Source organism: Pomacea canaliculata, linkage group LG9 (assembly GCF_003073045.1).
Source record: "Pomacea canaliculata isolate SZHN2017 linkage group LG9, ASM307304v1, whole genome shotgun sequence".
Classification (NCBI taxonomy): domain Eukaryota; kingdom Metazoa; phylum Mollusca; class Gastropoda; order Architaenioglossa; family Ampullariidae; genus Pomacea; species Pomacea canaliculata.
Window position 1 is genome coordinate 23,500,040 of NC_037598.1, and position 14,861 is coordinate 23,514,900.

The following is a 14,861-nucleotide window of genomic DNA, read 5'->3' on the forward strand; positions in this document are numbered from 1 at the left end:
ATGGAAACATGTAAATGATTTTCAATTTAAAGCAACACACTTCTTATTTGGATAGAGTGAAAATACCCAACCCTGCTATGATTATTATTATTATTTACACTAACCCACAAATTATCAAAGTTTTATATAATTATATAAATCCAGACTTTGTTCAAAAACTATATGTATACAGGTTTATGTACAAGAATTTTAAGTGGAAAGGTGTACCCAGAACAATTTACTGACCTGTACAGGCTGTGCTTAGCCCTTTCCCTTCTACCATGCTCCCTATCTCTAGAATCAGCCAACCAAGTCGATATATGCACCCGCATGTCAGCATCTATATCTTCAGGATAATGCTTTCTTGCAGCATCTGAAACTAGAACAAATATAAGAGTAAGGGGTCTGCATAACAAATAATCATTTAGTTGTAGGTCACTACATAAAATCTAGAATATATTGTGAAATAAAGGAAAGTAGAAGCAAATTATACAGATATTAAAAATGACATAACATTCCAAAGCTTTATAAACAAAAGGCAACTTCAAGAGAAACTGTATTCAAATTTAAGTTAAAATTTCTGTAGGCAGGAAAACGCTGCAAATACTGATTTGAAAAGCAATCCCAAGACATGGGAATGGTGAAGATGTCTTTAAACTATGTCATGTTAATTCTTTTCTACACAGTGTTAACATGTTGATTAAAGGAGTAGACATCACATAAACTGTGTAGATATTTCAATCTTTTTTTCAATGTAATTGGATCACAATGTAATGAGGTAGGGAAACTTCTCCAGTCTTGACTTATCTTCCTGTAATGTTATTTTCTTTTTTAATGACTTTATGAAAATTATTGTCTGCATCTAGTATCAGAGTCAAAGGTTAAGGCTCAAATTAAGAAACAATCCAAACAGTCTTATTGTATCATGGACATGTATTCATGTGTTGTGCCCCCCCCCCCAACACACACACAGAATCAAATATCAAAATTCTTACTCTATTTTAAAAGGGGTGGTTTTTGATTACACTCTTCCCCTTCAAACCAGTTATGAGTTGTAAGTTGTAAGTCCGGGCTAACTCAGTTGAAAATAGCACAGACAGTATGACCCTAACTACATGCTTTAATGTAAACACCCCACATATTGACAAATAGTATTCCTGGAAACAAATAAAAATGAGCATGCAACTTTTTTTTGCCTTACTGTGGACAGTATCATAATACATGCTTTCTTAATCAAACTGGAATCATAAGACACAAATGGATGAAAAATCCTTAAGGATGCTTCATATTTTTCTTTGTAACCATGCTAAATTGGTTACAGAAAATTTATTATCAGCTGCAATGAATGCTACCATAACAATGCCTTTATTATTTTTTAGTACTGCAGACATGTCATTTGTTCTGTACAATGAAATGTTATGGAAACCTTTACATGGAATAGCAAACATAGATTTGACTACTCCTACTAACAAATCAGAATAAAGCACATACATTGCTGTGTAACCATATGGTCATCACATAGTGAAGCCTTGATATCCTTCTCTCCTTTGCTGTTACCTATTCATCTCTGTGTAAAAGGAATACATTTGCACCAACTTGTTCAGCTCAGTAAATTTAAAACTATTTAAAGCTGTTGATATGTTATTTAAAAACTTTTTTGAAAGGATAATTTTGTCTTTAATGGATAACATTTATCATCTGTAAGCTGCCATTTTACTAGAAAGATGACACAGCTTTTTGTACTTACATGGTGTACGCAAAGAAATTCCTAAAATGAAGTAGAGAAAATAAAAACAGACGAAAATCTAATGAGAGTTATTGGTATTCTCTTTGGTTGAGTGGAAGTATTTTTGTCATCACTCTCTACCTTGGACATTTCTGTCTCTTACAGATTCAGCTAGATTCTTGGTAGTTACCTGTATGGAAAACAATATTTAAAAAAAATTAGCTAAACTAGATTTCACAAATCATGAGCAAAAGCACAGCATAAATTTCACTTCAATAATAATGCACTTTTATAGTGCAGCATCACAATGCCATCTCAGTTACTTTGACTACTTTGCTCACATTCTTCATAAAGTTTCTTTCTGCACAAGAATTAATTATGAATATTATGAATCAAAAAATAATTGCACTTACCCTAGCAGCATAGAAAAAAGTGACCATATGGGTCCCATAAATTTTGTCCCAGATGACCTCGAAGGTCCGGTTCTAACTGGATCTCTTAAAGGGTTACTCAAGTGTCATGAACCAGCCTGGTTCAAGGCCAGAAAACAGGGCCGAACTAGTAATGTAAACTTTAAAGAGGGGCAGTTGGTACCCTGAGGCGATACTGAGTGGACAATGGGGGTAAATCTCCCTTTGTGGTAGCTGAGCCTGGGAATCGAGGCCGCTTACGAAATGGGGGCCGCAGTCGCCACTTCACAGGTACGTTAATTCACGGGTGCTAATGGGAAGGCCGGTACACTCGGCCATGAGATCCGAGTTTGTTTTCTTTATCACCGACTGGACACCGGTGTGGAATAGGAGAGCTAGACTGAGTGTCGCGACAGGCGGAGGTCGATGTGGCCGACCGTGGGAAGAGGAGCGGTGGATAGATCATGGGGACAGATATTTTTCTGACTGTAAATTATCTTTAAATGATAAGAACCATTCATATTTTGTATCTTTGTCCATGTTTGCGTGTCTGTTTTGCTTAAAGGAACATATACATATTATACGGTCTTTGAATTCTGAAAGAAACATGTCTTCATCCCCCACCCCCTGGTTGACAAACACCATCCCAAACCCATTTTCTGAAAGCACTTTCTCTATGTTAGATATCCAGTTGAGCTTTCCAGACTCATGCTGCTGGTGAAGCATTTCATAAGCTTGTTTACAAAGTCTTGTTATGGGTAGCTTGAGGATGTGTAGCCAGAATTTATGCATTTCATGTAAGTATCTATGTACAGGGGGTATCTACCAGCTTCACCATATACAACCAAATTTTAAGAGTGCAGGAGAACATTTAAAAAAATGTTTAATTGCAAATGTATGTATTTTTTCTATAGGGTTATTTATATATAAGCCCCAAATTTCTGCAGCATATGTCAACACTGGTTTTACCTGGGAGTCAAAGAGTTTCCAAAAGATGGATGGATTATTTGAGCTCAGCTTTCATGAGTACCCTAAGAATTTCTAACACCCCTTTCTTTCCTTTCATACATAATTCATTCCATGCTGCAGTAAAGCTCATCCTAGTAGAAAAACATACTCCCAGATATTTGTAGGTATTTGTTACTTTAGCTTCTAGATTACCATACATCCATTTCTCACTGGAGGAGAGGTAACCACCTTTCTTAAAAACTATAATATTAGTTTTATCCAAATTGACGGGCAACTTCAATCTATCTGCTTCTTGTTTTAGTAAACTTAGTTGATTCTGTAAACCAATAACTGTATTCGAAACAAGAACCACATCATCTGCAAACAATAGTAAAAAAAATTCTACAGCCTCAAGTATTAACTGGATCCCATGTTTACCTCCCTTGCTTATTTCAATTGCTAAACTCATTAATGAAGAAGGAGAACATTAAAGGACTGAGTAAACAGCCTTGCTTGACTCCTTGAGGGCATTCAAACATATCTGTCGTTACAGACTTATCTCTGACCCTTGCGGAAACTGATCTATATATTGCCCGCAAAGCCATATACATTCTACTATTCACACCATTCTTTCTCAAAATACTCCAGAGCAAATTTCTATTAACTGAATCAATGGCTCGCTTAAAGTCCACATAGGCAACATACATCTCCTTATTTCTTAACAAGTGCTTCTGAACTATAGCAAACAAAGTGAAGATATGGTCAATTGTACTATAGCCTTTTCTAAAGCTTCCTGCTCCTCTATAAGCTTTTCTTCTGTTTCTGCCCATCTTGATAATGTCCTATTCAATATATCTGTGTAAATTTTACTAATAACACTAGTTAGCGCCACTCCTCTATAATTTTCTGGTTCGTTTATGTTTCCTTTTTTATGTATTGGTACTATGATACTATGATAGATTTGTGCCATTCGCATGGGAAAGTGCCTTTCTGAAATAAAATGTTGAACAGTTTTAGCAAAGAGTCAAGAGTAGCTTCGTTTGTTTTTTTTAACATTTCACTAATAATTTTGTCTGTACCTGCATTTTTTCCATTTTTTAAATGTTTAATGCCGTTTTTGACTTCTTCAAGGGTTATTGGGTCATTGAATAAACATTCTTCTTCGGTCGATCTAACACTTCATCTGTATCTTCATCGGTAGAGAAGTCAGGAGTATTAAAGACTTTGTAAAAGTGGGTATACCACTGCTTTTGGTCTATCTCGTTGTAAATATTTGTCTTTCTGTTTATTCCCTTGATTGTTGTCCAGAATAGTTTGGGGTAATTTATAGAGGTTTTTATTTTATCTAACTGAGCTTCATTACATTTTCTCTTTTTTTCCCTGATTAACACAATATATTCTTTCCTTTCTCTAACATAGGTATCTTTATACACAGTTTTAAATTCCATAGTTTTTGCTCTTCGAAAACGTTTAAGAGATCGCCTGACTCTTTTCCTCCTTTGTTGACATTCAATATCAAACCATTTATTATATCTAGGTCTTTTCCCTCCTACTTCTCTCAACATGGTAGTAGCAGCTCTCTGTAGACCCTTTACTAAAGTGTCCAATGCATAGTCTATATCTGAAGCAAGTGACTGATTAGCCTGAGTGAGACACTCTTTGAATTCATCAGAATCTTATTCATCTTTGTACTTAGTGGCATTATCCTCGCACCATCTAATTTGTTTGTCGTAGTTTTTACCCAAAGGGGCCTACTCTGCCTTAATAAATGAGCCATCCCGTACTAGTTCAACTGGAAGATGCCAGGAGTGTAGCGCATTACTGACATGAAGATTACAACAGTCTATAAGATTCTCTGAGACAATAAAATAGTCTATAACACTATTACCTTGTGAAGATACAAATGTAAATTCTCCTTCTATATCATCTTTACAAGTTCCATTCACTATAAATAAGTCATAAGTAAAAAATAAGTTTAGCAGTGACCTGCCAAAGCTGTTAATGGTGAGGTCTTTAGAGTTCCTTTTGCATATTTTGTTTTGCCTCATCCATGTCAAAAGGAAAATAATTTACAATATCGTCTGTAATAACTTTTCGGACCTTGTCCTTGCATTGAGGTCTCCGCATAAAATTAAGTAGAATTCATCTTTATCTATATACTGCGATACACTTTCCTCTAGTAGATGAATGCCATCTTTTATATCTAACAAATTGTAAAAAGGGCTGCCTTCTGGCACTACATGTCTACATAGCATGATATCAAGATAACATCTTTGTCAGAGTTCATTAATTCTTTATCAATTTTCAATGTAACTATGTTGGCTGATTCAAATCTTGCTTCCTTTATATATTGTTTCCCAGTTTGCTGAATAAGCCCTCTACATTATAGTTAACTAAAGTCAAACGCCTTGCCTGACGGCCAGTTTTTTCCTATTTCCCCTTGGGTTGTGTGATCTTGTTGCACTATCTGAGGTGTTCTTGTCACTTATATAACTGTCTAGAGAGCCTTCTTTCTTCCCCTTTTCGCTTGCTCCTCCGTTCTTGTTCTTGCGCCGTTTAGGTGTCCATGTACTGTCATCTCGCATCGGCTGTTGTGTCCCTTTGACCTTTTCAGCATATTCAGCCTGTAATCTGTTTGTATCTTCTTCCTCATCTTCTGAAGCGGTCCGGTGACGCAACGGTTAGCGCCTGTCACAAATACAGTGAAGGTTGGCTGCCCAGAGTTCATTTCTCGTCTCGGGTACGCTGTTCTTTCTCTGCACGTGGCATCTGTTTACAGGGCTGGCTGCCTTGCCGTAATATAGCCTCAGTTGCTGGCACGGCGTAAAAAACCAATTCCCCCCCCCCCCCCCACCTCATCTTCTGATTGCAGAGGTTCCGCAGAGGTAGAGGTAAGTAAGACTGCTCCTGTGCTGTCGGACTCCGTTGTTCCGCTGCGCTGTTACTAGTGTGTATTCATCAGTCTGTTGCTGTAGGGCTGTCTGGTGCTGCGAGTGGGAGCTGTCCGCGTTGGTTCGGGGATTCTCCCTCTCTTCCTGTTGTCTGTTCATATTTTGGTGGAAGGATCCTCCAACAACGAGCCGGTCTCCTCTGTAGAACGCACGCACCCCGCTATCTCTGTAACACTTTATGATCGACTGTTGTCTTTCTGTGAGATCACTAGCCACAGATACACCTTTTGCTCTCAGTTTCTCTCTTGCTTTGGTAAGTATATCCAACTTGTCAGACCATCGAGTGAACTTAGCGATTATGGGGCGTGGTTTGTTTTCCCTGTTTCGGGTATGTCCTGCTGGCACAATTTTCTTACCGACTCTGTGCGCTCGCACGATGTCAGTAGTTTGCCACACTTTCCCTGGAATTGTTTCTTGCAGGAGGTTTATTATCGTAGCAGCACAGGTTTCGTGTGAATCATCTCCAGTTTCTGATATCCCGAAAAACTTCAGGTTGTCTCTGCGTGAGAAAACTTCGAGCTTGTCGAGCTTGTCGTCAAAGACCTGGAGAGACTGGTCTACATGATCTTTTAGTCTCTCAGTGTTTTGCTCGAGTGACTCTTGCCTTTGTTTAACTTGCTGTAACTCCATACACAGTTTATCAATGGCCGATTTGAAAAGTCTCAGTTCGTCTCTAACATCGTCTATGTGGTGTTTAATGTTTTCCTCTTGTTTGTTAAGTAATGTCTGGATATCAGTTAAGACTTTACTCTCGTTGGAGCGGGCCATAGAGTCCAGTGGAGGTGTCACACACTCACGAATCACACAAGGCTACTGCCGTGCTGTTCACGCTCCGCTGAACACTGCGGTCACCGGGCTTCTTTCGAAAATTTTTTAAAATTCAACTATTTTGACTGAATATTCGCATAAAATTTACCTTAATATGCAGCCTGTAATTGAGAGATCAGTATATTTGCACAATACACCACAACGATGAGGAACTTTCGTAAAACTAGGCAAAATACACCTTGTATTGAAGAGCGTGGCAAAAAGCGTCCGCACAGCTCGTGAACACAGTTCACCCCCCCCCCCCCCCACCATAAATAACAGTAAAAAGCAGAGAGACTTTAGCCCACATGAATTTAAAAAAAAAGAGCAGGAAAAGCAGAGATATCTTTTTGAGAATGATGTTCCTTATCATTTACCATGTGCATGTTACAAGCAACATATTGTGTTGCTATAATACTGTGGCTTGAAAAGTTAAATTAAAAGTATAATTATCAAGATAACTTCAAGTGTTTGTGCAGCTACTCTGTGTTGTTGGATGAGAAAAAGCATGCTTCTTTATAATAGGCATGGCCCTGGAAGATGAGGCTTTTGCAGTTTCTCACAACTCTCTTATTTGCTTAGCATGTATGCATGCTACTGGCTAACATTCAAGAGCAAAGTGGTGTTTGCAAATGAGAGAAGTCAGAACTACACACACAAACGAAGTTGATCCATTGTCTTTTCAGTGATGAGTCTGGGAATGTATGAACTCTTATTCCATCACTATGCTTTCCTGTATGTTCAACAACACAATAGGGTTTCAAGATTGAATATTTTCTGTGTAACTTGTATCACCCATGCTGCGGTCAGCCATTATGCCACCAGTACTGGTGTCACACAAAGCTTCATGCCCAAATGGAGATCTGAACAGGTGAGGAAATCATTTTTATTTGATTTCTCGAGATTTGTGTTTCTCCTTGTGATTTTATGTTCAAGGAATTAATAAGTGATATTAATGGATTTTTTGGCGCATGATTTGTGTCACCAATCAGGTAAGTCTCTAAAATGTTCTTAACTTAAAAAATTGCATGTTAACTCTGAACATTCTAATGTAAATAGTAGAGTTGTGAAGCTGAAATAGTGAGAGCTTGCTACATGTAAGTGTATGAGAAACAGCAAGTTATAGCCCTTTATCCAATCTTGTTTCAACATATGGTTTATTTTGCAACCACTAAGAAGAAGGCTGTAGTATATTACACAGCATCAAACATCATTTTTAAAATCCTATGATTCAAAAACTACAAAACTGCTTTAAACAAATATTCCAAACAATACATGACCAAACTGTGTGGTGCATGCATGTGTATGTGAAAGTGTGTGAGATAGAGTGTGTGTGTGTGTGTGTGTGCATGTGTTTTTCTTTCATTTACATACAAAGTAAAAGGCATATAAATTTTTTTCATGAGATAATAAGGTTGACTGGTATTGTAAGATTGAGGTGTCTATGTGCAAGGGTCTGGAGTACTTATGCCAAAAACTGTATCGAATTATGTAACCCCTGCATGTTTACTGTAATAAATGCCATGTTTTCATCAGTGTATGAATATCAATTTAAAAATTAAAAATATAAAAATATTTTTCACTGCAAACACACCTCAGGTTCTTCAGAAGGAAGTTCTGTCGAGGTAAGATGAATGGTCTTTCCTGTCAAGGAGACCTCATGGACTGTAAAATCAGAGTACCTGGACACAAAAGATGAAAATAAATTGTCACTACTTACCCATGTGCTACCTAAAAAAAAATATAAAATCAGTAGGCTACGAAAATGCTTCTGATTTCGTAAGCTCACCTTTGTTTGATGATGGCAGAGATTCCTGGATGATTGCATAGGAACTCTGTAATTCCAACATCCAATTCTGACACATTGGTACCCAAGTGTATCTTATTAGACTGGTCTTGTATATCATCTGTCCTGAGCTGTAGGCCATCATTTTGCTTCTCTTTGCACGTCAAAGTTGAGTTTTGGGTAGTATTTTCGTGTTCTGCCATTTGGATAGTAGAAATATAAGTTTAGATAGTAATATCTGGTCAAGGACATGTATCAACTACAATATACTCTGCTTTGCACTGCATGTTTTAGTAACAATAAAATACATGTATGAGCACAAGAGTGTTGCATATCTTTATATTTAGGTATACATAAGTTATACATTATGTTCCTAATGAAGTTAAGTTTAACCATAAAAAGAATAAAGCCAAACAAAACTGAAATTGCTAAAAAAACAAACAAAAAAAAAAAAAACAACTTTTATGCCACATGGTATATTGATACAAGTTTTTAGTCCCACAAACACTTAGCTGGCCATCACATGAGGGAAATTAAATATTTTCAGCCTGAAACTAGCATTGGCTATACTACCATTTTTATATTCCTAGTCATACCTGCTACAGTACTAATTAATTCCACAGTACTTTCAGTGCTGATAACTGGCTGCTTTACACAATGTTCACTTTCAGTAGGAAATCCATTTCCAGTTGAAAGGATGACTTCATGTGCATCTCCATCAACACCGATTGCACCATCATTTGTTGTCAGTTTCTGTTTTTTAGCTGGTGGGAAGTTGTTAGGTGAGTCTGACATGCTAAGAAATAAGTGAATGTAGAAAGTAATAAGCAAGGGTAAAATCTGGACAATTTCACATTTTGTGTCGTGTCCAAGTGCTTACAATTACACTGATGTTTACGATATTAAAAAAGTAAGTACAAGATTCTTATCTTTATAAAATTATTTTCAGTTCCTTCTGGCTGTTCATAATCAGTGAAATGGTTACACGCGAATAATCAAGTCACTAGTATGATTGGTTATTTGATTTGTGAAGAACTAGAAATGTTGTCAATTAGTAGAACTCAGTAGTTTTATAATAAAAATAATGTAAACTTATAACGCGCAACGTCACGACTAAATTAGATCGCACTCTCTGATACAGCAGTAATGATAAATGAATGATAACAGCCAGTGGACAATGAGGTACGTATAGGCATACTGAATAACATAAAGATGAGGTACAAGAGCAGAACCTGAAGCAATGGATGGAGGTATGAAGAGACATAGGTACTGTAAAGAGTGTAAGATGGAGTTTACATGATGTTTAGCATGTCAGACAGTATTGCAAGGGTTTCCACTTTGTGCCATTGATGAGCAAAATTCTTGAGATTTCTAAGGGTTAGTACTCTTACTCTCTGACATAAAAACACACCATCGACTGTTAACAGAGAACATATCTTACTCGGTATGAGTAAAACAAAGATCTGCAGGTAGAACTAGAAGATGAAACAAATTGGACGAAAGGGAAGTAACTACGGAGAAGTAGCTAAGAGTGACTTCTCTTGAAAGGTAGTCACGTGCACTTTCTCGCCTGGAAATGGAAGATCTCATTCAACAATGACAGAACGCTCACTTCGATCGGCGCTGCCGTTGCTGTCATAATCATGACTTTTGTTTGGTGTTCGGACTTGTTCGCTGAAACAACAAAGACCTTGAAACCAGCTGAATACGGTCCGAGAAATCATTTGGACTGGCCCGGCCAAGGCGGCGGATCGCAGGCAGGACTGGAAATATTCAATCTACGGGTTTTTTATACAGCAAAATACAATTATATTACGTGAATCATAATGACAACATAAGGAAGAAAGGTTCCAGATCCCCGATGTTGTATAGCCAATCTAACTTTTTTTTTATGGTTACAGTAACTTACAGACGGTGGCAGTAGGGGACACAACATGCTCACGTGACGTTTGGGGAATTTTATTTTGTACAGATTCCGCAACACTGCCTGCGTGATTCTCTATAATTTCTCCATTCTTTGGTTTTTCCTTGTCTTCTTCACTGTGTGAAGCGAAGGTGTGATTGACACTGTATTGTAATGATGAATTCTGGTGGCGTTTAATTTATGCAAGGATGAATACACTATTGCCATTGTTATGTTGTGTTCAAAGATTTGTTTAAGCTGCTGTTACTGCCATCAGAATGAACCACTCGCGTATCACAGACTGTTTTCTGATTATTATTGATTATTCCAATATATATAGAACCTTCCACACATAAATAAAATCTTACAGCTCTCATAAATCTACTAATTACTACTGAGATTACAAAAAGTTGAACAAAAGTAGAATAAAAAGATGTTAAATTGTAATGTCTTGATGACCATTTGAGTATATACGGAGTTTTAAATTCTATCTGAAAGTAGCCAATTTATCCTTAGTACAAATGGTAAGGTAAATACACCTACTGAATAAATCCATAAAGAATAAAACGATACTCACATTAATAATTAAACTTGACAAACTCATTGTTGTAATTCCACCCACTATGAGATAGCATCGCCCTTCGAATCCTTCATCCATGTCTCTTGCATCCCCAAACCATTTAGTCAATGCCATCCACTTCTGCTTCCCATGTAACGGTGAACGTTTTAAGGACTGCGGCTGTGCACAAAAGGAAATTGTAAGATAGACTTAAATACTATTGTACACAATAAAAAAATTGTAAATGTATAGAAAATAATACTTAGATTCACTATTTTAAAAAATTTGTTCGGAAACCTTGTCCTTTTAAGCACTTCACTCTGCTCATCAATTTTGCTGAGAACTCTGTTCAATAATGCATCTGAAATCGAAATTTAGTCCTTAAAGAAATGACAAATCTTAACTATATGGATGTAAGTCTAGTGACAATTTTTTTATAAATTAACAGAAAATGTTTAGATGGATATAATTATGATGTGCATGTAGAACATTAAGAACACAAAACGTGTGCTTGTATAGTGATCATCTTGAAATCATAGAGGAAGACAGAAAATAAACTTACTGGTAAAATTTATTGAGCCAGAACTGAAGTCAGTGTGACCTTCAATTAAAGATTGCTATAATTAGTTCTTTCTGTAAATTATGTAAAATCAAATGAAAAATGGCATGCAGCATTTTAAGAGAATAGAACATGTAATTTGCATTAATTTTCCAAAATTTTAATTGTTCGAAAAAGCAGTGTGGTTGTCTTGTTGCTTTCGCCAGAATGTACGAAGACGGACACAAACGTTTGGTAATCGCCGCGCCACTGTTTTTGACAAAGCAGACGACAACTTTCGAGCATGGCTCAATAAGTTCATTTCATAGATTTCAACTTCGAAGTTAATTAGTAATAGTTCACAAATATGAGAGAGAGAGTGCTTTGCCCTTAAGTTTTAAACTTCTTGACTAGTTCATTTAAATCCATCATGCCCGTGGTTGTCATGTTAATTGCTTCCGCCAATCGTAAGCGTTCTCATTTGATTTTGGTAAATATGTACAATTAGTAGGCAAGATATACGATTACAGAATTCGATTATTTACAGGAAAAAGTAAAGGTTAAACAGTTTAAACTATTTTTAACACATGTAGAAGACAGCGTCATGTACAAGCGAGCTATGTTGCTAGCGGAAGTGCTATGTGCGAGGGTATAAGACCTGCCGGTTACAACAATTAGTTAAACATTTTACAAAAATCACTGCAATAGCTATATTTGATCGTAAATTATTCATGACTATCCACTGTTATAAAGTACAGTTGTTTTAATGGCATCTTTCACTCAACTTTATTAAGACGTACTTCAGAGATCGGCGGTGTTTCACTTGGAGATGGACGTGTAATTATCTCTATGTCTGTGCGCAGGTCAAAGTGAAGACTTGTGTCTGCTGACAGAACAAACCTCAATTGACAGAGAGGAGTTATAAGTGACCAAGGAGCTGTAATGTAGTCAGGGAGTTGTCAATCTCCAGCTGTGATCAGTCACCAGACACCTATGATCAGTCCCAAGCAGCTGTGGTCAGGAGCCAGAGAGCTGTGCTCAGTCTTTGTGGTCACTCACCAGAAATGTGTGAGAAGTGTGGAGAGAGCCAGGGTCAGTCGCAGACAGCTGTGTCGGTCATCTGCAGGGAGCTGCGATCATCAGTCGCCAGGAAGTTGAAGTCGGCCACCAGGAAGGTGTAGTTGGTCGTTAGGGAGATGTTGCTAGGCAGCTTATTCTCAACAGGAAATATTTCTTATGTTCTTCTGTCCAAAGTTAAGCGTCTTGAGGAAGATTTCTAAAAAAGAAATGTCTAATGTGGTCAGTTGTTTGTTTGTGCTTGTTGTTAGCTATGTTAGTAAGGCGTCTGTTAATGTAGCAAATTACAGCTGTGAGGCAGTCGAGGTTCGAAATTTAAATTAGATGTTGATTATTCAATTCAATATGCAGTGTTCCTGTCCATAGGTAACATGTGATGCGTAAATTTTTTTCCTCTGTAATGTTTTTACTCTTGAAATGAGTCCTGCTCAATAAACATTTAGATTTTCCCATTCATTCTTTTTAACACACACACACGCGCGAGCAAATAAATACACACATTACGCATGCGCTCAAGCACACACACGTATGACCAAAAGTACCTGCTGTAATGTGAATGTTCTATAAGCTAGAAACGCGATTTACAATTCCTAAACAAAGCACTTGATCTGCTTAGCTGACAGGAATTTTTAAAAAACGAGAAAGTAAGAAAGCAGAAAAATATTTATCAATTTTAATACGAAGTAAAACGAGAAATGAGTAAAATCTTTGCATTAATCGCAAGAGTTTCTATGTAATATTTGTTTTCAGCGTATTCGTTGTCAACGTAGAGGAGACAACTCAGACCTTGACACTTGAGTCATTGCATGAAAACCCGATTGTATAGAATGGCATCAAATAACCAAAGGCTCAACACGGTCGCCATTTTGATGACTCATTTAACTTGTTCTGGAGACACTAAAGTCCCTGGTTGATGAAGACATAGGCTCACATGCTTCCACCCTCTACGAGGGTCAGTGTTGTTCGATGGAAAGAAAGCTAAAAACAACATAAGAAAAGTGTGTAGATGAAAGCACCAAGTGTACGGACACCACCAGGACACAAATGTCAAAGGTGTCGTAGCTCCTCAGTTTGTAGAACCTCGTCCATTATCAGTCCATAGCCATGTCCGATGATCTTCAGACAGCAGGGACCAGTGGTCAGTCGCCAGACAGTAGTGGTCAGCCGTTGTCTTCTTCACAGCAGGTGAGACACTGATGACAGTCATCATCGTGACTACAGAATCTTGACTATGTGACCTTAACTAGGGGTGACTGTGCAAGACATTAAGAGACTGTGACTGTGAGGCTGTGTATATCACTCACTCTCACTTTAAGCAATCAGGGTGGTGTGAGGTGAGATGACAGCCACTGACAGAAAACATACTTTGTACATGTAGCTCTGTTAATGTTAATACATTTGGTGAGTGACTATATGTCGCAGCTTGTAACTGATGCCGGAACTGAAATTACTTTCTGAACTTCCACATGCTAGGATCATCATCATTATGATGTTAGGGAAAAAAACCGACTCACTCATGTATCTCTATATGTACATGTATACATATATTTTTAATAAATAGATATAGTATTATTACATTAATGCTTAAATTAAATGGTACCATAAATCATAAATAAATGTGTAAGTGCCCATGCAGCCATCTTTAGACGAGAGACATGCGCCTCTGTATAAAAGAAGTAACAAGAAATTCAAGGTTTGGAGAGTTATGACGATGTCCCAGAAGATGACTGTATTAGAATAAATGTAGATTTTTGTAGTTGAAAAAAAGAAATCTCCTAAAAAATAAGTTTTAATACCCTTTTGGAACAAAAATTAATACAACCCGGTTTCGGCGAAACTATATTAGGTTATGTCGACAGGTTTTAAAGTAGTTTTAAAGGTAAAAGGATGTAACACAAAATTATTTTCTCGATAAAAATACATTTACTCATCGCTATGTCTATATCTATGTATGTAGAAATACCTTCACATTTAGGAAAACATTGACATGTATTTCGATTTTATTTCTTTATCTGAATGCTTTTACCAAAGGAAAAGATTAACAAAACTAAGAAATTTGTATATGTACGTTTGATCATTATATATATATGACCCTCCACGACGAAATGAGTCTTTAGTCGGAAAATTGAGCTTTGTCCAATTACATATTTTTAAAAAGTACATATTCTGAAAGTTCT

General features: G+C 37.0%; 2 protein-coding genes across 5 annotated transcripts in view; one reads left to right on the forward strand and one right to left on the reverse strand.

The window, feature by feature from the left end:
- The window catches only part of LOC112572468, an 85,610-nt gene that overhangs the window by 34,911 nt on the left and 35,838 nt on the right, over positions 1–14,861 (forward strand). The window lies entirely within an intron of this gene.
- On the reverse strand, positions 259–10,212 carry LOC112572471 (pseudouridylate synthase 7 homolog). 2 transcript variants are annotated; one of them, XM_025252171.1, is made up of 5 exons: positions 10,049–10,212; positions 9,204–9,403; positions 8,611–8,803; positions 8,416–8,503; positions 259–358 (listed from the first exon to the last, which is right to left on the reverse strand). In XM_025252171.1, the coding sequence occupies exons 1-5, from the start codon at positions 10,195–10,197 to the stop codon at positions 320–322; spliced, it is 669 nt and encodes a 222-aa protein (XP_025107956.1). In that variant the 5' UTR covers positions 10,198–10,212; the 3' UTR covers positions 259–319. The 2 variants fall into 2 exon arrangements, with proteins under 2 accessions (XP_025107956.1, XP_025107957.1); XM_025252172.1 differs by having other exon boundaries at positions 305–352.